We start from the raw sequence: 25,549 nt of genomic DNA on the forward strand, positions 1-25,549 counted from the left end.
ATCACCTCTTCTTTTCCCATCTCCTTATTTCACTACATAGTTGTCCCACAGACTTCTATGTTGTCCGCCTCTCTCTCTCTCCGTCTCTCTCTCAATCTCCCTTCTTTGTTTTCTTCCCATACGGATGACAAGTCCCCATAATGTGACTGTAAACAGAACTGGGTCTCCAAACTCTCTCACACACACGCACGCACACACACACGCACGCACACACACACACACACACACGTCCCCATGCTCTGCTGTGTGCAAAATATCCAGTGTGGCGACACCGCAGAGGAAGAGGACATGGCAACAAGAAGATGTAATTCATTAAGAGCTTCAGTAAAACTTTAAATAGGGAAAAACAGAAGGGGGAAAAGTACAAAATGTGATGAATATATGTCTCCTTGGATGTATTAATGTGAGGAAGGTTACAGTTTCATGGTGAGTGTGCACAGATCCCATGCTTTTTGTACTGTAAATAATGTGTCCTTCACCAATCTCCCATCATCGACATTTCTGTAAGAAACAAAAGCGGACGCACGTAACTGCTCACAATAACGTCCAGAGTCCGTCACCTCGTCTAACGGATGCTCAGTTCAATCGGCTCCTCTCAGCATCATGTTTCTCTGCTGAGGCCAGGGGGCAGACTCAATCGCCACGACAACACAGCTTCGCGGTCCAAGGCCCACCGTCACCCTCCCCATCATGAGTGAAATTCAATGGTGATAAAAATCATCTTAACATAGATTTGTGTGAGGCAGAAAGTTCTTCTTACTTGCCTGTTAAATTTAAAAAGCTCAGATTTATTTACTTTGTGTCTCGCTGAATTTATTGCCTCATTATGCACCGGCAGCTCATACATTCAAATTAAATTTAGATCTGATCGGTGCTTCTGGTTGATTGTAAAAAAAAAAAATACACAAACTTTTTTAAGATTCTGACAGCAAACTTTATCTTGCTTTAGTTGTGTTGGACACAGATCCCATCAGCCACGAGCGGCGATGTTGATGATCAATTCTCTAACATCATGGTTCGGTTTCACAAGAGAGGAAATGCTTCAAGGAACGGGCTGGTTTGGTGAATGCATGCACAGTTATTTCTTTCCACATCCATTAAAGATGAGCTCTTCCATGGGAAGCCTCTGGCACCGTCTCCCACACAGTGGATAAGTCCGTCCTGAATGGAGCTGAAAGGAAATATGACATACATTTGTCTTGGAGCTGAACTTCAGGATAATGTGTCAGATACTCTTCACCAAATATTATGATCGTCCAATATTTTGACGGAGGGGAGAGCTGCCGGGGCGTCGAGGAGTTCTGAAGTCTTCACGTGGCCCACAGCTGAACGGGGAAGGTAAATACAGACAGGAGACGCATTAAAAGGAAAAACCAACCATGTGTCTTATGAAGAGTTTTGATGTGTATTGGCATGGATTCTCCAAGAAGAGACAGCCGTTCCCTTATTTGGTGTTTCGATGATATTGCACTGGTCCAAAACTGGACAAATGTGTTCAGCCGGGTTGAGATCTGGTTATTTACCAAGATCATAACGCATGATTCTCATCATTCTTGCTATCATCGAACCACCCAGTGAACCCGCCTGCCTAGTACTGAACTATGGTGACTGCTTCACTCATTTACTCATGTTCTCTCTTGAGAGTCAAAGGTAGTTGATCTGTTGTCAGCGGGGCCTTACATTTCTATGCCCCTACTATTTTCTCCGCTGTGGTTCACAATGAGAAGGACTTGAAAATGCAAAATAAGTTTTAATTTTAAAAACAGGCATTTAAAACGGAAAAAAAACCTCGGTCCAGACGGGGGTTATATCTCCGTATCAAAAACAATTTCCCTCAATACAATCAAACCTGAAAATACATATATCTCACGACCATTCACCAAGTGCTCTATAGATGAAATGTATTATCATTATTATTATTGTTACACTGGTCATGTGTGTACAGGTACACACAGGAAGCAGATTGTCCCCACCCCGCAGTTGGTTGCTTAGATGCAGGAAAATACTCTGTACGAAGAACTGCAATGGTGCTCGACAGCGTGGTGCAACTGTGACTGATGGTAAGTGCTAGCAGCGCCTCAGTCACCTCTGGCAGTCGAGTGGTGGCTGATAAAACCCAATCAGGAAGTAGAAATGGGTGTCTCCGTCATCTTTTCCATAAGTCTCAGAATAAAACTGCGACCCCGAAACACAGCTCAGAGTATGAATATTTACTTTTTATTGTTTAAAACCAGAGTGCAGAGTTTTTATATGCACACAGCAGAATGATTTGAGTGTGATTTCTCGATAAAACTGAGGAAGAATGGAGTGGGGGAAAAAAACAAACACATGTAAACCAGATGTGGCGTCAAAAGCTGAACGAATTTCAACTCCCCGTCAGATTCAGTGCGTTGAAGGAGAAACTGATCAAAATTGGAAAAACAAAGAAATGCACCGACGAACTCACTGTCAGTCAGGCAGCAGGCGTCAGAGTTTTGCAGCTGGAGGCGAGTGCACCAGAGACATTACTTTTATAATCACAGAGGTGCGTTGGGTGGGCCTCACCTGGCACGGCTTGGGTTGGTTTCTCGGCTCGGGTTGGTGCCCGCGCCGCTCGGCTGCACTGCTGACCACGGTCTCAGCTCAGATAACGGTCCAGTTTGAATGTAGCAGCTAATCCTCTCCCCTCCTCTCAGAGACGACCCCGGCGCCGCAGACTCTTCCCTGCATTGCACATGATTGGATCGATTTTTTTCTCATCCACGCAAGGTGACAACGTGAACCTAAATCTGGTTGTACCGTCTTGGTCTAATGCTCTATGAGGTGCTCTGTTAAACTCAATTGAATTGCTCAAAGCGGCAGCCTTCTTTTCGGTGGCGCGGGACAATGCGAGGTGTCAATGAAACAACTTGCCAAAGACAACGCAGTGGCAGCACTTTCTCCCTCATCTGATCCGCAGAATATCACGGAGCCAAAGTTTGACCAATGTCATTGTTTCTGCCTCGGAGGGAAAGTGCTTCCTGAAGCAGCTGCACCTTCCACTACAAAATATATATATATATATATATATATATATATATATATATAATATATATATATATTAATAGTTGACTTCACAGTCTGGCAGCAGGTCACATTACTGCCGCACTAAAACTGAGACAGCTTTAACAGAGACAAATATCTCTGCCTCGCAAAAACACAGAAGCAATTTTTTCACCTTGGGATGAATAGTGTACGGTTCACTCTTCAGGGGCAGTACGCGCTTTTCAGAAAGCTTTTCTCCCTCTTTGTTGTTGTGATTTTAATGCTCTGACCAGGCCACAAACCCGCGACCTTCGGCGCGGGAGACCGACGCACTAACCACTAGGCCAAAACCGCGGAGTTGCAGCGCCACTCGCTTGCACGTCTCCTAAGGTGTCGACCAGTGGTGTTTACGAACTGCCCTCGCGTTGTAGTGTGGTGCGCACCATTTTTCTGTTTTCCATATACAGAGCCTGGGCTGTGCCGAAAACCCGGATTATTCCCGGCGCACACAAAAGCGACAGCTGACGGATGGTGAGGAAATATTCGCCGACTTTTACAAAACGTGTATTGCTCTAGAATCGCTTAGCGCCTCTTTAACTTTGCTGCTTAACTGCTCAGTTCAAATTGAGCAAACTTTTCCCGACAGGCTCTGATTCAGTTTTATTATCGCCGCCGTCATTCTGCAGCGGCTAAACTGTGAGTCGCTCCCACACAGACGACCCCACGAGAACACCGTTCCCAATAATTCTCTGTTTCAAGCACGGGATCACACAGGTCTCAGGTTTACACATCCACTCCATCTGTGCCCCTCAGACTCCACTGAGTCCGTGTGACATCAATTTTCAACACTATTTGATTTTAGATGAGAGATTCAAAGCGCAGCCTCACGGGGGTTTAAAGGATTTAATGGGGTTTTGTTTCACCTGTGTGGGAATCGATGGGCAAAATATCACAAGTGCTTGATTGGATGCTGAGGGAAGAAAGATGAAAAGTTGGTATTTGGCGGAGCTGAGCTGTTGAAGGTGGCTCCAATGTCAGTATGGAAACAGTTGTGTGGTAGGATTTGCTGCACATTTGGACAAGAAAGTAACTTTGATCATTATGTAGGACAAATCCCAATTGTTTACTGTGATATTTCTTCACGTTGAAATATCAATGTTTCGATTTGTGGGATGGTTTTGTGGAATGGTCTTGACGAAACCATCATCCAACAAAGTATAAATATAATAAAATTTAAAAAAAAATGTATTTGGATTATAAGATATATTTTTGAAGAGTAGCCTACAGAAGTTAGGAATCATCTGACTGATATGGGGTAGAAGATGATAAAAATAAAATTTGAAAAAATTGTTAAAAGAGATTGTTTGAAATTTGTTTAACAGTTTAACAACTTTTTCCACAACAATTCACATGACAAATGCTGGCTATTCATAACATTCAAAGGCTGTATACAAGATATTTACTGCAGCGAGATGTCACACTACCAGCAGCATCTCGGGGCCAAAATGCAATGTGTTGCGTTGCCTACTGTCTGGAAGTGTGTGTGTGTCTCTGAAGACGGTGCTTTATAAATGTGAGGTGACACAAAGGCACCAGCTCACAACACAACACAGAACAGATATTTGACATGTGTATTAAATTGTGGTGTTTTGTAATCTCATGCAGAATGTAGAGACTGGTTTAATCAGGTCATTAAATCCAAATCATTCTATCATGCACATGAGCACAACTTCTGGCTCCTGCCAGCTGTTGGGTGGAAGAGCCAAATACTAGCTCCAAGAAGGCCTCCGCCAAACACTGACTAACACTGGTGAACAGTGATGTCTTTTGTTAATGTCCATCATCAGTCTATTGTTTTTCCCACTGCATTGCTGTGCTCTGTCTCAAACCTAAAACCCTGCTGACCAGGAGAGAGATGGTTATTTGGGAGCCATCATCAGCCATCCTCATTTGGTTTACTGAGGTTCACGGAGAGTTCTCGGGGAGTGTGCGGATGTCCGCTAGCTAAAGCATGGTTGGACATTTGACGTCAGATATACATAGGGGCGCTCGATACAGCAGCTCAGATGTGTTCCTGCCTGAGGGACCAAGACAGGTGAGAAAAAGCAGTGGGGGATTTAAGAGAACATAAAGTGTCAAAAGTGAGAAAGGAGGAACATCGGTGACAGTGAATGAATCTGTGTTGGAAATAGATTTTTGTGTGAGACAGACTTCGGACTAATCAAAAACAAAATTGGAATTTCAAAATGTCATAATTACTTCCTCAAAGCTGTCGCAAAGCGTGGGGGATCATGTTATTGAAAATAAAAAACAATCAAATTTACATTGCAAATCTCCTGATGAAATTCTCCAGATACAGTCCAGGGCCTGAGCTGTCCGTGTCCAGCGTCTGAGCACTGGCGGTCGCTCATTCATATGCAAAGAAAAGTAGAAGTTGTTCAAAAGTCCTTTTCAATTTTGACACCTTTGAGCAGTGATTTGAATATATAGCTGGGAGCGATGTGTCATCATGTAAATAATTTGTGATTTCTGTTCGGTACACAATTTCAACACAAGTGATTTACTGTAAGGGGTTGTTACATGAATATAAATTCTATGCAGATTTTGTCTGGATGAGTCTCCAAAACTTTATTTTTTCATCTTGAGAGACTGTTCTTCGCAGAAACTTTGGTCCAGCAATTTGGACCAGATTGAAAAATTTGATGAATACAGTGCTTTAGATGATCCTCTTATCAACCATCATGGTGACTTTTATTAGTTTGTAATTGAAACTTAGAGCCAGCTGAAACTCTAGTTAAGTAAAATAAATATCTGTACAGACGTGCCAAACAAAATCTGTGTTTCATGATAACAATTCTGGATGAATATGCACACAAAATTTGGTTCATCTGCAAGTCAAATCTGAGCCCTGTTTCCATTTAAAGGAATTCTCCCCTCCACGAATGTCTGCGTACAATCACACAAACTATATTCTAGATTTTGTCCTTCATCGCACACCGGTAACACATTGGAGTCGTTCCCTGCTATTAAACCAACATCAATTCTGGACCTGACAGGTTCATTCGAGACTTGACCTCATCACTTTGCTATTGACACATGGTTTGAACTGGCTGCTGGGCCGCACAGGCAGAAACTGTTGGTACGCAGTTTCAAAAAAATAAAATGAGATGCAGCATAAATAAGTAGAATTACCGCCTCACAGTTATACGCCTTCGCCAACCAGTCATGTTGGTGTTTACATTTATCTCCCCAGACTCATTTAGGGAGGTATTAAGTGTGTTTTTTCATAATCAACATATGAATCCTTGAGTTATGGCTGGACACGTGTGCTGTGAGGTCACAGTGACCTTGACACGTGACATTTGACCAACAAAATCGAATGAAGCTTATTTTCGAGTCCGAGTGAAAGTTTGTGGACCAAGTGTCCTCAAAGCGATCTTGAGATTTCACATTCAATAGGCCAAGAAGTGTTCGGTGACATGACAGTGGCCGTGACCTTTGACCACGAAATCAAAGCAGTTCATCCTCGTGACCGAGTCAACCTTTGCACCAAAGTTGAAGAAATCCTCTGGCAGCGTTCGTGAGATATTACACAAATGAGGTGTATAAATGAAACGTGTGCAGTGATGTATGTTGCTTCTTCATGTAGCAGGAATAATGTTCTAGAATGATGTTTCAGGGCCTCATTGCACACAGTCTCTTCTGTTCAGGTTTGCGTCGTAATGTTTCCTGTGTTTCTTCCACAACTGTACAGTTGAACGGAGTCTGAGCTCAAAGCAGAGCGGATTTTTTAGGCTGCGACCACATTAATCTCCTGGTCATACATTGTGAAAGAACATGAGTTCCATCAGTCTCACTGCCATACACGTGCAATTATCCAGCTGTATATCCGATAGTGGGACATGTTAACATCCGCAGAGATACTATACGTCTCCTCTCACACTGATTCAATGAACAGATAACGCTCTTTAACTCAGTGGTGTCACCGAACTGCTGACAGCGACTGACAAAAAAGGCATCGCCATTTTGAAACAATAAGTCTCAATAGCCTTCATTAATCTCCACTAAGTGATCCTGGAGGGACACAACAGATTTAAGGGAACGTGGCTAAGGTGGTGAGAACAGATTTATTCTGCTGAGGTTGTTACTACACTCCCACACACCATGTTTACAGAGAGCAATCTGCTGCACTTCTGTCCTTGGGAAGTTAAATGTCTAAGTATATGAATGTCTGCAGGGTGGGGTTTTTTCTCAATTAAGCCAAAGACATGTCCGCAAACTGCTGCGAACGGTTTTCATTTGTAGTTCAGTGTTGGATTTCACTCCACGACTGATACATGATCGTTTGATTGATTGATGTAGCATTGCACTCCTGTATAAAATCTTCAGCTCGTGATGATGAAAAAAAAGAAAAAAGTATCAAAATGGATGCAGTGGAACCTGAGGTGTCGCCTTTTTTTTTTTTATTTCACACATTCTTCTTGTCAAAACCTGGCACCTACATTACCCACAATGCAATGAGAAGCAGGCTGCAGGAGTCTGGTATAAACTCACTTCTTTCTGACGCCACAACCACTGATTTTACATTTTCAAATTTGTTGTTTTTAGTGGCATCACTTGAAGACATTTATGAGTCTTCACATAGCCCCGTCTGGAGGAAAAAAACAACCTTTCACTTTTTCCACATAGGCAGTATAACTGTATTGTGGAAAATCATCAGAGTTTTCCTTTAGTTATATTTCCCATCATATATGTTTTAGCTCAGTTTGTCATATAGAGCAACTGTAGTTCAGGGTTCCAGGTAACCTTCACTCACTAACATGGAGCAGACAGTTCGCTCTTTCTATTCAAGTGTTGTTCAGCCATGTGAATGAAAACCATTCACATTTTACTTACGAGGTCAGGTTTATTACGGTTGTGTGTTTGTGCAACCTAAGGCCTGAGATGTACTTGCTTTTTAGCCACGCGTCCATGTAGTGTATTACTGGAGTATTCCACTGGAGGGCGCACCACAAAACTCAGTCAAGAACGTGCGGATTTGCATTGTCAATAAAACAACACGGTGATAAACAAAGGAAGTTAGCCTTTGGTCTACTTCTAAGATCGTGCTAGACAAAGTGTTTGTCAGTGAGTATCTGCCCCTGTAGTGCCCCTCCTGTTTTATGTGCATATTGCAGACGCGTAATGTTAATTTCTGAGGGTGTGCACGACCAACGTACCAAACAGACGCAGTGATGCAGACACGTACGCGAGGTTAAAAGCAGGTATATCGCATGTCTGTAGTGACGGTCTATTCTTCACTCAGATGATGAAATGTGAGGAATGGATATTCATCTCTTACGTCCAGACGGCAGTGACTGCTGCCTGGTTGAATTTGCACAATCTAGAAAGAAGTCAAACAAAAGTCAGATGAAAAAAACAAAACATCTGTATGATCAACTTTAAATGTAAGTTTTTTTTCCTCAAATTGTTGTTCCCATCCTGCGTGAGGAGACTCGAGAGCGAACACACAAGAGAATCATGCAACCAATGAAAAAACTTCAAGCGCAGCCTCCAATGTCGTTTCACAATCAAACCACCACGGTCTTATACGTGTGCTTAAAAATCCAAGCTCAGTTTAATGACTCATTTTTATATATATATATATATATATATATATATATATATATATATATATATATATATATATTCATATATATATATATATATATATATTCATATATATATTTATTTATATATTATTCCTACAAATACATGGTTTTCAGCACTTTGAAAAACGTTCACTTCCCTCAGTAAACCAAGAAAGCTAGAAATATCCTACAGTGAAAAAAAAAAAAGACAAAGACAAACCATTTTTGACAACAAAAAATAAGGAAACCACAAAAAAGACATGAAAATAACGATCGAATGAAATTAAAAAAACAACATCCTGTACAAACACTATGGCCCAATAATTTAAGAAAATAGTGTCTCTAAAACGTTCATATTGCTTTGTACCTCCACCGACCGGGCAAAGTCCACCCTGTACAACGCCAGGCTGTTCAGACGGCGGCCACATGGGGCGCCAAATCCGAGGCGCTGATGCCGCTCCAGAGGTCATGGGGTCGAACTGCAGCCAGTGGCATGCAGGCGTAGCAGAAGAGGAAACAGTCCGGTTTGTCGTTTCATGTGTTCTCTTCTTCTCTGGTTGTTTTGGCAGTAACAATACAAAGACAAGGGATGGTCACACGACTACAGTACTGCACTCCTCATGGAACCAAGGATGTTTTTACTGTTTGTTGTAGTTTTACCATTATTACTCTCTACAGCATTATTACTAGAACTATCACCATCACAGACACACAGAGTGCATCGTGTGTTTGTGTGTGGGTGTGTGTGGAGGGTTCCTCCGGCTGTGTTTGTGTGTGTATCTGTGTGTGTGTGTTGGACTATCTGTGATCAGTGCTCGGAGCTTGTCTTCTCAAAGGAGAAACTGGGAAGAGTCAATAGCTTGGGAGTGGGGTTGGGGTTTGGCGGGCCTCCGTCCTGTCCCGAACCCTCTCCAACTCCCAGGTCAAAGGAGTCCTTGGAGTCACTGGAGGGCGCTCTCCTCCTCAGGCAGGTGTCCCGGCTGGGCAGAGGAGGGGGCATCCCTAACCCCCCGAGCCCACCCATGCCCGGGTAGAGGCCAGGCGGAAGCTCCAGTCCGTCGGGGGGGTCGACGGAGATGCACGGCGGGCTCATCTTCTTCTTGCGTCGAGGTGAGGGCAGCGAGTTCTGAGCGGGGGTCTGGCTGTGGATCTGCAGGCTGTCGGCCCGCGACACAAAGCCGGAGGAGCAGGAGGCGGTGCTGCGCTGGGGACTGGTCTCCAACAAGGAGCACACTTCTACAGAGTGGCGCCGAGGGTCGTCCAGCCAGGAGGAAGGGCGGGGGCGGGACAGGAAGGCGCTGTGGCCCTGCGTGTCGACACTGTGGAACCTCTTCAACTGCCTCAAATATGGACTCTCCGGGCAGCCTGCATATGAGCTGTAACCCTCATTCCCTTCGCTGCTGTCCTCTGCCATGACATCATCCCTGCCAGCCAACGCCGCACAGGTGATGAGGGACACTTCCTGATCCACTGTGGCTTCCTCTTGTTGGAGCGGCCTGGCTGGTGGGAGTGGAGGAGGCGAGCCAGAGGAGGAGGAAGGGGAGTGTGAGAGGTGGCAGCGCTGGTCTTGGTGCTGGGTGTGCACGCTGCCAGGGCGCAAGGGTTTAGGAGAGACGCCCGGTGTGGCAGGGACCAGGCAGAGAGCGGGCTGCTGCTGGGGATGATGGGAGCAGGGTGAGGGGGAGGTGGGGGAGGGGGAGGAGGAGGGAGATGGAAAGAGACCCACAGAGGCCACATTCACAAGTCCTTCATTGCTCTCCCCTCTGCCTGAACACAGGGCCTCCTGAGAATCTGTAGACACCGCAACCTGGAAGACGGGCATGGAGGGTGGGGTGGGGTGGAAGGGGGGCAGTGAGCAATGAGAGGAAGGGAAGGGGAGATGGAAGGTAGCGAGTGTAGGGGGATCAGAGAAGATGACAGGGGAGACTAGTTAGTGTGAGGCGATGAGGATGAGGAAGTGGTAGTTTGGGTCAGAGTTCACAGTCTGGCCAGCAGAGTCCCAGAGTCCTGAGTTGATCACCAGTGTGGATTTAAAGCATGATAAATTAAAATATGGAAACACAAAGGTTACGCTGCATCTCTCAAGGAGGCGTCTTGTGTCCTGCAATTGAACTTATGAAATTCATCTTTACACAACATATTCAAAGTCTCTCCTCTTAACAATGAAGGAGAGGGAGTAGAAAGAATTCTTTTTAAGAATTGTTTATAACACATCTGGAGGGAGTCAGGTCACATCAGTGCAACATGTGGCGCAGGAAAGTAGGCACTCTTTATTCCAGGGGGACAGACAGTGAACTCTGAGCCGGACCACCTGACCCTCTAACCGTTTGACCACTCACACAAATCCCTGTACAGTTGGTGTTTGAGTTCCCAGTCGAATTTACAACCCAATTGTGATCAGCGCTTTCGATGCCTTCGTGGTTACCTCTGGGTGTGAGGCCAACAGGTAGAGGGTGAACACAAAATGTAACTACTGTCGGAGAGGAGGGGTTAGTAAGCGCAATGGTTGCTAGAACTCATAGAATGTCCTCATGAACACATGACTTGTTCCTCACAGAAGCTAATTCATCACAATCGAATAGAACTGTTGAATTTCAGTTCAAGTTCAAGATCTCAACATCTATGGTTAATGGGAGAACAAGGCATGGATGAACTACTTTGATCATGTTTAGAAGCATGGGGTTTCCTGCATGAGCGTGAACAGTGTGACCACGGAGACACCTAGTGGTCAAAGAGACTACAACCCAGACCAATCAGCAGCCACAGCAGTACAACACGTAACACTGGAACAATACTAGAAAATAAAAACCCTGTCAGCCTTTTTTTTCTAGAGCAAAACTGGTCAGGTACAATAACTCTCATATTCTGATTAACTAGGATGTACCTTCAAGCACTTCACTACACATTAGAAAATACACAAGTGCTCTATCAGCATGGTACTGTGTATACAATGGCCCGATGCATATGGACAGAACTTCCCTGAGTTGTATAGTTTGCAGTGTAAGTATGTGCGCATGTGAGTTAAACACGTTATATCGCTCAGCTACTGAATAATCCACAGATGTGATGTCAAAGCATGAGCTCCTGCCAAGAACATGAGAGAATTGATAAACTCCAAGTCCCGTTAAAACTCCCTACAGGCAAAGTTACAGTTCCAGTTGCTTTGTGGCTGATGGTTAGCAGAAGACAAACTTCTGGGTAAATGAGAAACAAAAGATGGGGGGGAAAAGGTGAGAAGATTGTGTGTGTGTGTGTGTGTGTGTGTGTGTGTGTGTGTGTGTGTGTGTGTGTGTGTGCGCGCGCACGTTAGTCTGTTAGAAGATGAACATGGAGTTAATCTTCAAGGCCTGGCGGTAGCTGAAGCCTGCTGTCTGCAGCTGCCTCAGAAACAGGAGTATCTGTGTTTGTGCAGTAGCTCGGGGTCGGGCGGCTTTTGGGCCCAGCTGAGCTGAGATCCCCCGATACGACACGGAGAATGACACAGCAGATTGGTTAGTGACAGAGAGGAGTCCCGGGAGAAAAGGGGAGAAAGAAGGAAGGAAAGGAGTGAGATTGTTTAGAACATGCAGTGTGGTAAGATTAAAAACCAATGCGTTTTTGGGGCCACTTCTGGAGAAAAAACTAAATCTGATATTGAAGGGGAAAAGTTTCCATTCAATATCAAGCTGGGACCAGCAACACTTTATATATTACACTTACTCATTTGGCTTATATCCAACTGAGGAACACGACTAAAGCTTAATGGTTAGCTTAACTTAAAACAGTAAATCATCATTTTCACACCTCTCAAGTGTTTGATTAAAAAATGAATTAATTCAAGAAATCTGTGGTTCCAGTAGTCTGACCAAAACTCTGTGAAAAGTTTTCATTAGCACCAAACACCAACACTCCAGAAGTGCTTTTATCTCTCTACACCAGCTGCTTTAGTGTTTGGTATAACATGAAAAAGCTTCTAGTCCAAAGGCCCTGAATCACAGATGGTTGAGAAACATTGACATAGAACATCGACAGGTAAAGTATGATATGATCAGGAGAAGACTTGGAACAGGAGGATTTAGTCACCTGTCTGCGGAGCGTGCGGCTGAGTGTGTGCGTGTGCCTGGGCGGGGGCAGGCGTGGTATATTCTCAGAGTCTGGGTGGCTGTGGGGGCTGATGGGTCTGAAGAGGTCCGTGGGAACCGTCAGCTGCTGGGAAAAGTCCTCCGGCTGCGAACGCAAAGACGCACTGGAGCCTGCACACAAACAGACGCAGCACTGAGATGCACAGAACAATCGCACAAATGAATTTCCCTCACGGAGACGACCTGTGTGGTCCTGAGCTGAGGTCAACCTGCAGTGAATCAAAGCCTCCAGTTTTCTGTTTCATTCTAATTAGATCTCATAAATTCCAGATCAAAATGGTCTGGTTTCTGTTGATGCATGTGCTGGTTTCATTTTATTGTCGCACTTCAAAATGAAATAAATGTCCCTAATTACCTGACTGGGCCCTATGGGTGCCCTGTGTGTGCCGGGGCCCCTGTGACTGTGCTAGAAGCAGTGCTGGAGCCGCGGCTGCGTGGCCAAAGGGCTGCAGGGGTTGGAACATGTAGCTGTCATTGGGCAGGGAGTGTGTGCGTCCCACTGTCGGCTTCCGGACGCTCAGGAGGTTATCCCCCTGCTCCCCAGCATCGAGCTGCTCCGACTGGGGGAAGAGAGAAGAGAGTCAGGGTCCCCTCTGGAGCTGGGAGGGCTGGGGCTGCTCCCTAACTCACGCACTCTCACACACTTTCCGACATGTTCACATTAACTGACATTTCTCTACGACACAATGTGAACAAAGAGGCAGTGATCATCGGGATACAGGGAATGATCTTTGCACATTGGAGTTGACTGGCGCGGAGCTGCCACAGATCATAGAAACGGTTCTGGATTACAAGTGTTTTCACTTTTTAGGCATAAAATATAGTTTGCATCTTGTATCTGCATTTTACCCCCTTGGTCATGTGGGGTTAAATAAGCCTGCTCCATGATTGTGTGCCAGCTGGGGCAGTGTCCTGCAGCCCGACCCATCAAAGAACCATTTCACATTCATCACAGAGCCACTGGAGCTCCGGCATATGTCACAACTCCACAGCAAACACACAACAACTCAGAGAAGATTTAAAAACGACTACACCACAGGACGGTTCAAACAGAGGGAGACTGATAGGAGAAGACCCCGAGGAGAGACGTGGACCCAACACGTAAAGCAGAATACAGAGGGAAAGAAGAAGGAAAGAAAAAGGGAGAGTTAGAGAGAGGAGAAAGAAAAATAAGATCAGAGAAAACTGCAAACTGGCGGGTGAGGAGGCGCACTACTCTACTGGACTGGAGAGTAACACACACCAGGCTGGAAAGGTGGAATGAGAAAGTTGGGCACATGGTTAGATTCACCAGGGTCTTTCAAGGCCACTCGTACTCCTACACCACTTCAATGAGTTGCCCTTCTTGTCTACCTTTTTTGGTATTTGTCCCAACACAGTTCTATCAAAAGTGATTTCATGTCATGCGTTGGCTGCCGTCCTCTGCTCCTGAGACTGATGATGTTTAAATCGATGCCTCTGCATCTCTGGCCTGCATATGCAGCATGAGCCAAGGTTACAGTGACCCTCTCCCTGGGGGAGACATGGCCACTGGGGGTTGATGTGATCATTATAGGGCCAAATCGGTGGTTAATTATGACCTGACACACTGATGACATTCAATTCATTTTCAATTTAGAGAGAAAAGATGTCCTTCGCCTCAATGACAGAGGCGTCTGCCATGGGACATCATAGAATGTATAGATTCTTTATGGTGAGGAGGTAAACGTAAGCCTCAATGCACGACGAAGGGTCCTGGCATTAGTAAATAATACGTGAGGTGGTAACTAAGAACGGGACGATATGAATACAATTTAGAGAGAAAAGATGTCCTTCGCCTCAATGACAGAGGCGAATTTAGTGGCACAGATGCAGATTGCAACCAAATTAAAAATGGAGTGTAGGAGAACCTACATGAAATGTAAAAATGTTAAAGCCCCTCTGTATAGTCAGAGTTTGGTTTGTCCATTCTGGGCTTCTGTAGAAACGGTGCAACATGGCAGACTCACTGGAAGAGGACCCGCTCCCAAAGTAGACGAATAGATAAAGGGCTCATTCTAAGCCAACGAAAACGCGCATCGATTCATAGTTTCAGGTGATCATACACTACAGAAAAACATCTGAAGTTATGAATAATACATTCCATTTCTGCCAATAGCTCCACCTAAATCCTACACACTGGACTTTTGACTTAGGTTGACTTTTCCTGATATATGTAACACAGCACATGCCAGCAAATCAGATTCAGGATGTATGTTAGGTAACACTTTATATTATGGGTCATTTCCTGATAATTCCTTTGGAAGATTCCTAATTGATCTCCAGAGCACGTTTCTTGAAATGAATTTACTCAATAAGCTCCATTGAACTCCAAGTAAATGTTTATGAATTATTTTTTGATATTGGGATGTTAGGCCCCATATCCTCTGTGTGTAATTAAATGCCTTCCTCGAGATCAAATTGAAATTCAGCTGACACGGTGTGTGCACCGACTCTGTGTTTTGCAAGAAATGAACTGTAATTACGCCGTTAGAATTGAATCAGTTCGGTTCTGTCCCCACTGTTTTTTCCAAGAAAATTCCAATGAATTCAGATCGACATATCTGTTCCTTTCTAAGAAATGAATGGCAATGTGTCTGAGGGTGTGGTCATATGTATGAATTTCTTCTCAGAAAAACGGCACCGTGAGGAGTTTTGGTAGAAAACAGTGAAGCATTTAAAATATTTGTCAATTGTCTTTAGCGGTTTAAAATGCATTAACCATCCTTGTTAGAGCTTTGGTGAGAAATATTAAGTTCTTCATTGGTTTTATAAAATGTAAGTGTAAGTGCATAGCAGCTCTAATTTCTAATTTAGGATCCAGTTGGGTTCCCCCTGCAAACCTGGCATACCCCAGTGTGTGAGCGTAGTCTGGGCACAAGTGGCTTTGGAAGCACCCTGGTAAAAGGACACACTACTGCAAAGGGGAGGAAGAGGGAGATGACAAAAGAGAAATAGAGGAACCGTCAGTACATTGCATTCCAGACTGTTTGGAAAGAGAGGGTTAAAATCGTCGGGGGCCGAGTCGTCTGTAAGTGCAAGCGACCAGGATTTCTCAGAGGCCAGAGACAGAGCTTCCATCTCCGCTAGAGGGATCTAGGCAGGAAGAGACAATGGCTGGTGAGCAAAGAAAACATATGCACACTTTGTACAACACATAAATAAGGACGTTATGCACAGGTAGCACCTGTGGCTAACTGGAAAATACATACAGTATTTGAAACAACATATGTGCAAAACATGTATAATGTAGCAGAGCAAAGGCAGAAAATAGAAAAGAGAGGAAGTGTAGGAGAACTGTTTTCCCACCATTAGACTTTTAAGCTGTATTTTGGACGAACAACACCGATATGACATGGTGCAGACACACATACACACGCCAGGTCAAATGCACAACCAGACGAACAACATCAAGTTGTTTAATGAAACAATCACACCCAGACAGACAGGAAGAAACAAGCGGACAGGAAGGGGATTCATATTGTGTGTGTGTATTTATATGTACAGTGATTTAAAAATAGTGAAGAATAAAACAAAGATCTTTTAAATGAGTGTTTACAAGCCATGGACGTTTCTAGCTGCTGTATATTTGGCCTTGCACATGGTCTAATAGGGAAAAAGCTCTCTGACAGGCCAATGATCCATCCTCACAGAAACTCAATGGAAATCATCTCTGCCAACATATCTGAACGAGCTGAGCAGAGGGAGACGTGGCCTCTGTCGCCCGGTAATAGCATCTCAAACCCATTTAAAGACTTTACGGAATAAGGTTTTGCAATGCTAATGTAATTGGCCAAAATGTGCCTTCAGATGAGGAAATGAAGGCACCGAGATGCATTATTCAGCGACTCGGTGATCCATGGCTTATTGGTTGAGCGTCACTTTGCAGTCTCAAGCGTAAGTTTGTGAACTATTTTGCTTCAGGAATTCATTCAGCAGGTCATCAATTTGCTGTGACTGATTGGCAAAATAGGTATTCAAGTGTAAACACACAAACACACGTCACACCCACATACGGACACAGATGGAGAGCTGTGAGGGGGAGACGGAGCGAACTCCAAACCACTGATGCTGATGAGACAGGCCAGAAACCTGCCAAGCGTGAATGAGTGTAAGTGAGTGAAGATGTGAGTGAGGGGATGAGATCATGGCTGAGTGGGGGTATGATGTACTGTGGTGGGCAACAGGGCTGGTTAGGAAGGGAAACATATTCAGTGTGGAGGAATATTGCTTGAAAAAAAAAAAAACAGCTGTAGGGCTGCAGGACATTTAACAAACAAACCACATTGCATGCCATCTCAATGAATGATGAAATTAAATTCAGCAGACATTATTTAGTCTGCTTTTTTAAACAGGGATTCTCTAGACAAAACTCATCCATCTTCTACTTTAGGATGTGGTCATTAACAAATAAAGAACAAATTCTGCCAATAGTAGTAACAATAAAGCTAAACATCATAATTGTAAAGTAAATAATAAAGAGTCAGTTCACCCAAATTACAAAAAAGCTTTACCTATACATGTTTTTATCGATATAGGTACTGAGCATATGGGTGAAAAGGAAATGATGCTCTATCAAAGTCTCTGTTCCATCTGTGTGGCCTTATAACAAAAACCAACAAAATCTTTTTGGTGCTATTTCTGAAATGGCAAATGCTGTCTCACAGCCGCTACGTCACTCAACATTAAACCCTAACTACGGGTCATAATAAGCTGTTTACATAGATAACCTATGAGCTTGTTTCTATGGGAGGACAGTGTCCACTGTCTGAAGTCTAAAGAATAACAACTCTAAGTGGTACAATTGAATGTCTTCTCATTTGTAACTCCAGAAATCATCCCCTGACCTCTCACATTCACTTTGTGACCCTCTGTATTATGAGATCCACTGTTCTAGTTGAAGCTAGCCATGCGGGAAGTTTGAATTATATCAATGCACCACAGGACAATGAAGATTAATGCAATTTGCAAAAACTAAATGCAAACATTTTTTTGAAAAAGCCGCAGAATATCCTATGGGAAGTTTCTCTGGGACTATTTCTTTGACAGAAGAACAAAAGGGACACCTTTTTTAAATGTCAGAATTTCATTCAGCTCCTGTGAACAATGACAGATGTTTTTTTTCAGACCCTGAACAAATAAAACTCAAACTGTCAGCACGGATGCATGTTCTTGTATTTTTGGGTGAACAGACCCTTTAAAAGCATGTTACTGTATTGTGGCTGCCATGTGTTTTGAGGAACTTTTAAAAACCTGCTGGGTTTTTATAGAACAAAGCACAAATCAAAGGTGCAATTGTCATTTTCTCATGATTACTAGTGCAGCCCTACATACTGAAGAGAAATACGACCTACTCAACATATGAAATGGACGGGGTGCGTTATCAGTAGTGTTATTGGGGATTATTGACCTTCTTGTCGGTGCTGTGCTTGCTGGGCTTGGGGGGCAGCGCGTAGAAGTGGCAGATAGAGCCGGACAGGTTGTCCATCAGACTCAGCTCTCCCTCCATTGAACCCTGGATGACCAGGGAGATCGAGTCAAACAGCGCTCTCCGCTGGACAAAATTGGATAATGCCAAGAGACAGAGCGAGAGAAACAGAGGACAGCAGAGGTAGCAGAAAGACACGAGGAAGCGGCAAAAAAGAGAGACAGCAGTCCAGACAGAGACAGGTGGAAAAGAGTGGATAGAAAGAATGGGTCAAAAAGAAAGGGGAGGGGGGAAAGGTTGTTTATCACGCAGAAAGAAACAGTTATACAAACAGAAACAATATAAAGATATGCATCCCAGCAGGACTATACATCAAACTTAGTGTCTGACTGAATGACTTTCAAGTAGTGCAAGGCAACTGAATATATATATACTGTATAACTTCTCATTGATATCCATTTCACACTCACGTGTTACCACAAATACCCTCAGGGGGGCACTAGAACACTGCAGTAGAGCCAGAGGCAGGAGCAGAAGCTGTGGCTTAACCACACGTGTTTTGGAGGAGCAGTCGAGGAAGACAGATAACTTCTTGGAGGGTAAACATAACGGCTGCGAGACCTCTATTTCCTATCCCTAGAAACAGCCCCGCTGTCTGGAAATAGCTGTTGAAGTGAACAACAAGACCCTGTGGTCCAGCTTTCCCATGGCACTGTGACCCCTCTGTGACTGGCATGTCCTCTACTGAGGCTGGGCTAGCCACACACACACACACACACACACACACACACACACACACACACACACACACACACACACACACACACACACACACACACACACACACACACACACACACACACACACACACACACACACACACACACACACACACACACACACACACACACACACACACACACACTCTCTCTCTCTCCTGGTACAAGTTGGTGCATTTTCTGGGCAAATTATCGACTTGACATAAACCATACTATTGCAGTCCCTTTCAAACAAGGCTCCAACATGTGAAGACCATATGTTAATATTGAAAAAGCATGTATTGTACACGTGTGACAGAAAAATATAAATATGTGGCATAAAAATATATATTTAACAGAGAATACAGTATATAAACATATCAGGGGATAAACTTACACATTTGACGCTGACTTTGGATACATCATACATGCATCCGCTTACATTCTGAAATGATGCCAGACTGTCCAGTGAGTTTTTCCTAAAATGGCCATATCCACTATAGTTTGTTTACTTATGGGTTATAGGTATTACACTAAGGCAGTGAAGAGGAGACATTCCTCCCATTATTTCAGATACCCTCTGGCAGGGCAGACTCAGAGTTCCTCAGTATGGGCCAGGGAATTAACTAATGGTTTGGATCAGAGTCAGAATTAATGATCAGAGAGATAGGGGTCATCTGAACAGCATCACCGCCCCTAGCAGGAAGTGACCGCAGAACATCTGTCACATGATGCAGGAGGCAGTGACTCTGCAGAATCAAACATTTCCACCCAGTTGTTATCTGTGTGTGTATTATATATATCGCACAACACTGGGAATCAGGCATTCATATGTCGCTATAATGTAACCTAGGTGGATTAAGCAAGTGTCTCAAAGAAAAATCACACAACATGAAAACAAACCTGCTATTAAATGGCGTGTACAACTTAACTCAAGGGCTCCTATTCATTGATCTCTTTCAGTAAAATCCATTATTTATGTACATAACCCAAGTTCTGCTTTTTGAAAGCATGTAAACATTACGAGATGATTGCCCTGCGGTGCCTTCAAAGTCTCAAAAAAAAAAAACTTGCATATACAAGATGTAAAAAGCAACATGAAAAATATTCTATACCTCCAGCGGGGGGTCCAGGCCTGAAGGGGGGTCTGCTCTGATGTTTGGAGAATCTCTAGTGATGTCGGCAGTGGGCGAGTCCATCGGAGCGTCCCGTTCCTGTTCCCTGTCCCCTCCTCCAGTGGACTTCCAGGGTGAACCCCCAGAACTCGACCTGTCCATGCCCAGTGCCAGAGGGTTTAGCTGGGGCGACCTCATCGATATGTCTCCCCCGTCCATCTGCAGCTCCAGTTCCAAGTCTGCCTCGGGCTCTGCCCCCATTTTGGCTTCCTTGTTGCTCTCTTCCAGGTGCTTCATGAGGACAGCGATGACGACGTTGACCAGGACAAACTGAGCGGTGAGGACAAAGGAGACGAAGTAGATGGGAGAGACCACAGTGTTGTAGCAGGTGTTGGTGTCTTGGGCACAGTCTCTTAATGTGTCCTGGTGGAAGCAAGAAAACACCACAACACGTCAGCAAAAGCTTCACTTACAAGCCACGTGCAAAATACAGACAATGAGAACATAGATCTTCTTCAAAACTCTGGATTCAGTGATGAAAGTTTCAAATATCAAAATCATACTTTAAGCCACATCAACAGCATGGCTCTAGGGATGGCAACGGTGGTCGGTCAGTCAGTCCTGAAATATTCTAAAAGCTATTGCAAAGGATTACCATGACATTTGGTAGAGACATCATGTGCAACAAGAGGGTAGGCTTTCCCCAGTCATGACATACCAATCAGCACCAAATCTGCCTCTGTGTTCCAGCTTATTACATGTTCATATATCAAAGAAAGAGCCTTCTTTTTGTGTACGTGTGTTTCTATGACCACAAACTCTAAAGTTAGTTTCACCTTCATTATGCCATTCCAGTTGTCCCCGGTGGAAACTCTGAAGAGCAGCAGGAATGCCATTCCGAAGTTTTTAAAGGTAGCGTAGCGCCCCAGACCCTCACACGGGTGGAGCTCATCACAAACTGTGGAGACGAGGAAGAGGAAGGAGGGGATGGCGAGAGAGGAATAGTCAGACAGCAATGGAGAGATGGAAAGACGGAGAGACTTTACTTACTTGTCACAACACAGAGCTATGCAATGAAACGAAAACAACTGTAATACTATTGAATAACTCTTCAGAACTCTCCGGACAACAATTAGAGAAATCAATAGGGTGCAGTATTTCAACAAAGGATTCTAGAAAACAAACCCACAGAGGGGAGAATAAAACACTCTGTGCATGCCTATGCATGGCCTGAGCTGTATGTATTGCGAAACCTACTGTGCTACTGTGTGTGCGTGCTTACTCAAGTCACCAAACAGCTCCACTCCCAGTGCTGCATAGATAAAGAAGAGAAGCATGAAGAGGAGACCCAGATTCCCCACCTGCAGAGGGACAACAGGATGCAAGAGGGATTATAGTCAGAGGACAGACATTCTAAGCAGAATAAACCAATAACAAGGGGACAACAAACAGCTGATTGCAGAGAGAAACACATGAAAGGCTGCAAAGCAACGAGGGAAAAGCATAGCAACTGACTTACTGCAAAACCCTCCCCTGAATTGTGCAGACTTATCCTATCAAAAACTATAACTAGGCAAGCTCTGGATTTCTCGGCACACTCAAGCAACGTGCATAAGTCTAATTAAGATTAAAGAGTCCATGTTTGTTTTTTTCTATTCTGATGTGAGCAGGTTTTATTCACTCCACTTCTAGCAGGATACCACGTAAAAGTTGGATGCAACTCAGGACCTATGTCTACGGCAAGCGGGAGGGGACAAATGTATGTGGTAACAACTGAATACAAGATCCTACATTATCTAGCTGACTAGTTTACTAACAGTGGTAACCAATGTCAGTTACATGCCATTTAAAATTTTGTTTGGTTCTGGGTTACATGAAAATATTGAGTTAAATAAGATTTAATAAGATTTTTTCACTAGACTTTGTGACTTTTATCTAAGAAGAATGCTGTTCTGTTACCTCTTTTTTCCAATGACTTGTAGCTGTTGCCTCAGATTTTAAGCACAGTATGTAGCCATCAAGTCTGGATTAATCATCACTTAAAGACAAGTTTCACTGACTAAATGAAAAAACTTAACCAAGGGTTTGCAACCAACTATTCAAGCAAACAACAGCCTTGTACAATTGTGAACTAGCGAGCTACAGGTGATAAAGGCGGCAGTGACAGTTATCGTTTGAGATGACAACATTTGCAGTCATGTGCTAGACATAAGAAACAGCCTTTGTCTAACTCTGTCAAAAAAATAAAGGACCCATTGTTGTAAAATTACAATAGAAAATGTGTGGTAAGTCTGTCACTGTCATCATTTGTAAACTTCACATGTGCCATGAGAAAATGCTGTGAATAAGTGACTGACACAAAGGAGTAAAAAGAAGCTTAATCTGAATAACAATGTGCAGAGGAACTCTAATGTGGCAACTAGACGAACAGAGTGAACAAGGCAACATGGAATAACAACTCTGACACAATGTGAATTCCTATACCCTCAATGTTAATCAGCATGTGGAAACCTGCACACACCTGCACTCATATTATTTATGAACATTTCTTGCAAGCGTGAGGAGGAATTAGCCTGGAACAACACTCAATCTCAGTGTCTCTTGAATGAGGCCGACAGAGGTGGTATCAAAGGATGCTGAGAACATAAGACCGTGTTATTTTTTCTCCCGATCCAAACAGTGCGGAACTTGCTCTAATTTACCGACTCCCTCACCCCTCAAATCCACCCACCATCATTCAGAATAATACCGCAAGCTACATTCGCTTCTCAGTCTCTGTGGGGGGCTGATAATGCAAATAAGGGTCCCTAGAGCTGGTACAAAGCTCATGGGAAAAGGCAACTCCCTGAAACAGAGGGATGTGACCCAAAAAAGACATGCTTCTTGGATGTAATTTTAGGAACAGCCTCTGTGGGATGTGTTCGGGTGTTTGAGACCCATGGCGGCAAGGCGAGGCAGGCAAAAGAGGCTGAGCGGGATGTTATTCCACAGAGTTGACTGTGTACCTGAGGCAGGGCTTGCATAACGGTGTCCAGCAAAGCTCTCATCCCCACCGCCATCTTCAGGAGCTTCAACACTGTGGGGACAAACACAGAAAATGAAAAAAAAAGTGTCTCACCAATAGTAAGAATTTTGAGTCTTGCCTAACAGAACAGGGACGTGTACCAGCTCTCCTTCTGTCAAATGGAATAGGACACAACATTCTCCTGACTCACAGTCTACCCCTGCTACATCCTCCTGCTGGCAGATTGTCACAGCCTCCTGACTGGAGTTGCAGTTTGACGAGCTCGCTGGTATGAGGGAGGTATATCAAGGCTGATAGATTTATGAATTCGAATGAATGGAATAGTAGAGATGCACAGAAAAAGCCGAGGTAACAGAAAATCACTAGTCCACATGTGGATGAGATCTTGAACACACTCTACGAAGGAAGTGCATGCACATTAACTATCTGTGTCTTAATTCTTACGTGTGCATTCTAAAAAAATTTCATTTTAGTACGACGTATTACATTTTTTTTTGCATCTTAGAGATAGAAATATCTACGAATAGAGTTAAATGGTGATAGATGGCGCCTACACAATTCCATAATTATTCATGCTTATACATTCTCTAGGAAACAACCCAAACTGGGGATGATTAACGACATTAAGAAAACAATAAGAGGCAGGCCTGGTTTAACCTATTGGGAAACTGCTACCTTCAAGGAAGCAGTGCATCAGTGGTGACCACCTTCCTTGCTCATGTCATATAGAAGTTCCTGACTTTCAATTTCATTTTATTTGTTTCATGTGCATGTTGTACATTTTGCATTTGTTTATTGTATGTGTTTTACTTTATTTAATTTAATTTATTAAAAAAAACTATATCAGGTACAATAGTTTTGCATGGCGCACTGAAATATAAGACAGCAGTATTTCTTGCAGGACAAATTGTAGTTATGTAGATAGTAATAACGATTCAGACACAGCTACCGTCAGGCATCTTAAACAAATTAAAAGTGTTTGAATATGAATGGGAGAATTGTGAATGGGGAAGAAATGTTTGGCACCAAACAACACAAACATTAAATGAGGATGTGACTAGAACAGCAGTCATGGTGAGGAAAGTTTAATGCAATAACACTGGAGCCAAAATGTAGTCCATCTGAATTGCATCTACATCCAGTCTGCACCCACAGCGTCAGACGCACACACATCACATCGACAGTAATCACTATTGATTTCCTGGCTACTTCTTTTATTATACATTCTGTAATCAGACTGAACAGATGAGCCTCCCTTCTGCCCATCTCATCTCGTCTTCCTCCCAGCTCCCCTCTCCTCTCCAGTGCCGTCTTCTCTTTTATTACCTGGACAGTAATCAGGACCAAGTACACGGCTCCCGCTACATCCATCCCTTCTCTTGTTCTTGACCTCCCTAATTATCAACCTCCTCCGTCCATCTCCACCATTTATTATCCTCCAGATACACTGCATGCTCTCCCTGTCTCTCACCCACCTACACACCTTCCCTCTGTTCATTTATCTCCTCCTCATCCGCTTCATCACAACTTTTTTTTCCCCACTCTACCATCAATTGCTCCTCTCCCCGACTTCTTTCCATCTTCTTAAGATCTATTTTGGGGACCAAAGTTATTCATCACTCATACCTCCTCTATTTTTTCCTGCTCTTACCCCTCCCCTCTCGCAGCTCAATTCACTTACTGTCATGTGTCTTGGCTCTCCCTCACAATCTGCTATCTTTCTTTCTTTTCTTTTCTTTCTCTTTCTCTCTGTTCCTTCTCAGTGCTGTGTTTGTCAGCTGAATGTGTTTCTCGGTGCCATCTGGTCGGCTCACATCCTGCCCGAGCCCTGCTGAGACCTGCCATGCAAAAATGACAGAGGGGAGTCCCGGCGATGTGGCTGTTTCACAAGGCATCTTAAAGTGCAATACCACCAATGAGCCTGGACTGTGTTCCCTTGTGTGTGAGAGTGTTGTCAGGGAGGGGGAGGGGATGGATAGATGGATGGATTGATCGGTAAAAAGGAGGGGTGAGGAGGAGATCGTACCTCGAGCAATCCTCAGCACTCTCATGATGCGGATGATGGTGGGGTTTATGGGCAGTGAAGCGTTGACCTCAATCTCCTCCAGAGTGATGCCCATGATCGACAGCAGCACGATGGCCAGGTCCAGCTGGTTCCACCTACACACACACACACGCACACAAAAACATAACATCCCTAATGAGTCCATAACTGACTGACTGACTTACATGTATGTCACTGAGACGTTCAGATCTTACTGTTTTCATTGCCTTTTGTTTGTTTTGTCATTCAGCTCTGGTGGTTGCAGAATCTCATCCAATCAAATCATACATTTCACTTTAGTGAGTCATTACCTTTTGCAGGTAGGTGTGAACTGAGTCACATGACTCAATTGGACGAGTCACACATCCAATGACTTCAGACTTTTTTTAAAAAGCCACTGCACCCAT

General features: G+C 43.9%; 1 protein-coding gene across 2 annotated transcripts in view; it reads right to left on the reverse strand.

The window, feature by feature from the left end:
• Nucleotides 1-8,711: 8,711 nt before the first annotated feature.
• Nucleotides 8,712-25,549, reverse strand: part of cacna1g (calcium channel, voltage-dependent, T type, alpha 1G subunit) — a 215,155-nt gene continuing 198,317 nt past the window's right edge. For both annotated transcript variants that reach the window (XM_047327653.1, XM_047327654.1), the window contains 10 exons: nucleotides 25,125-25,258; nucleotides 23,079-23,149; nucleotides 21,356-21,434; nucleotides 20,910-21,031; nucleotides 20,074-20,496; nucleotides 18,183-18,326; nucleotides 15,746-15,868; nucleotides 13,110-13,314; nucleotides 12,696-12,865; nucleotides 8,712-10,440 (listed from right to left, as the gene is read on the reverse strand). In XM_047327653.1, coding sequence (XP_047183609.1) covers nucleotides 9,442-10,440; nucleotides 12,696-12,865; nucleotides 13,110-13,314; nucleotides 15,746-15,868; nucleotides 18,183-18,326; nucleotides 20,074-20,496; nucleotides 20,910-21,031; nucleotides 21,356-21,434; nucleotides 23,079-23,149; nucleotides 25,125-25,258 — 2,470 coding nt within the window. In that variant the 3' untranslated portion in view covers nucleotides 8,712-9,441. The remainder of the gene's footprint in view (nucleotides 10,441-12,695; nucleotides 12,866-13,109; nucleotides 13,315-15,745; nucleotides 15,869-18,182; nucleotides 18,327-20,073; nucleotides 20,497-20,909; nucleotides 21,032-21,355; nucleotides 21,435-23,078; nucleotides 23,150-25,124; nucleotides 25,259-25,549) is intronic.

This window comes from Scophthalmus maximus, chromosome 16 (genome assembly GCF_022379125.1).
Source record: "Scophthalmus maximus strain ysfricsl-2021 chromosome 16, ASM2237912v1, whole genome shotgun sequence".
NCBI classification, from domain to species: domain Eukaryota; kingdom Metazoa; phylum Chordata; class Actinopteri; order Pleuronectiformes; family Scophthalmidae; genus Scophthalmus; species Scophthalmus maximus.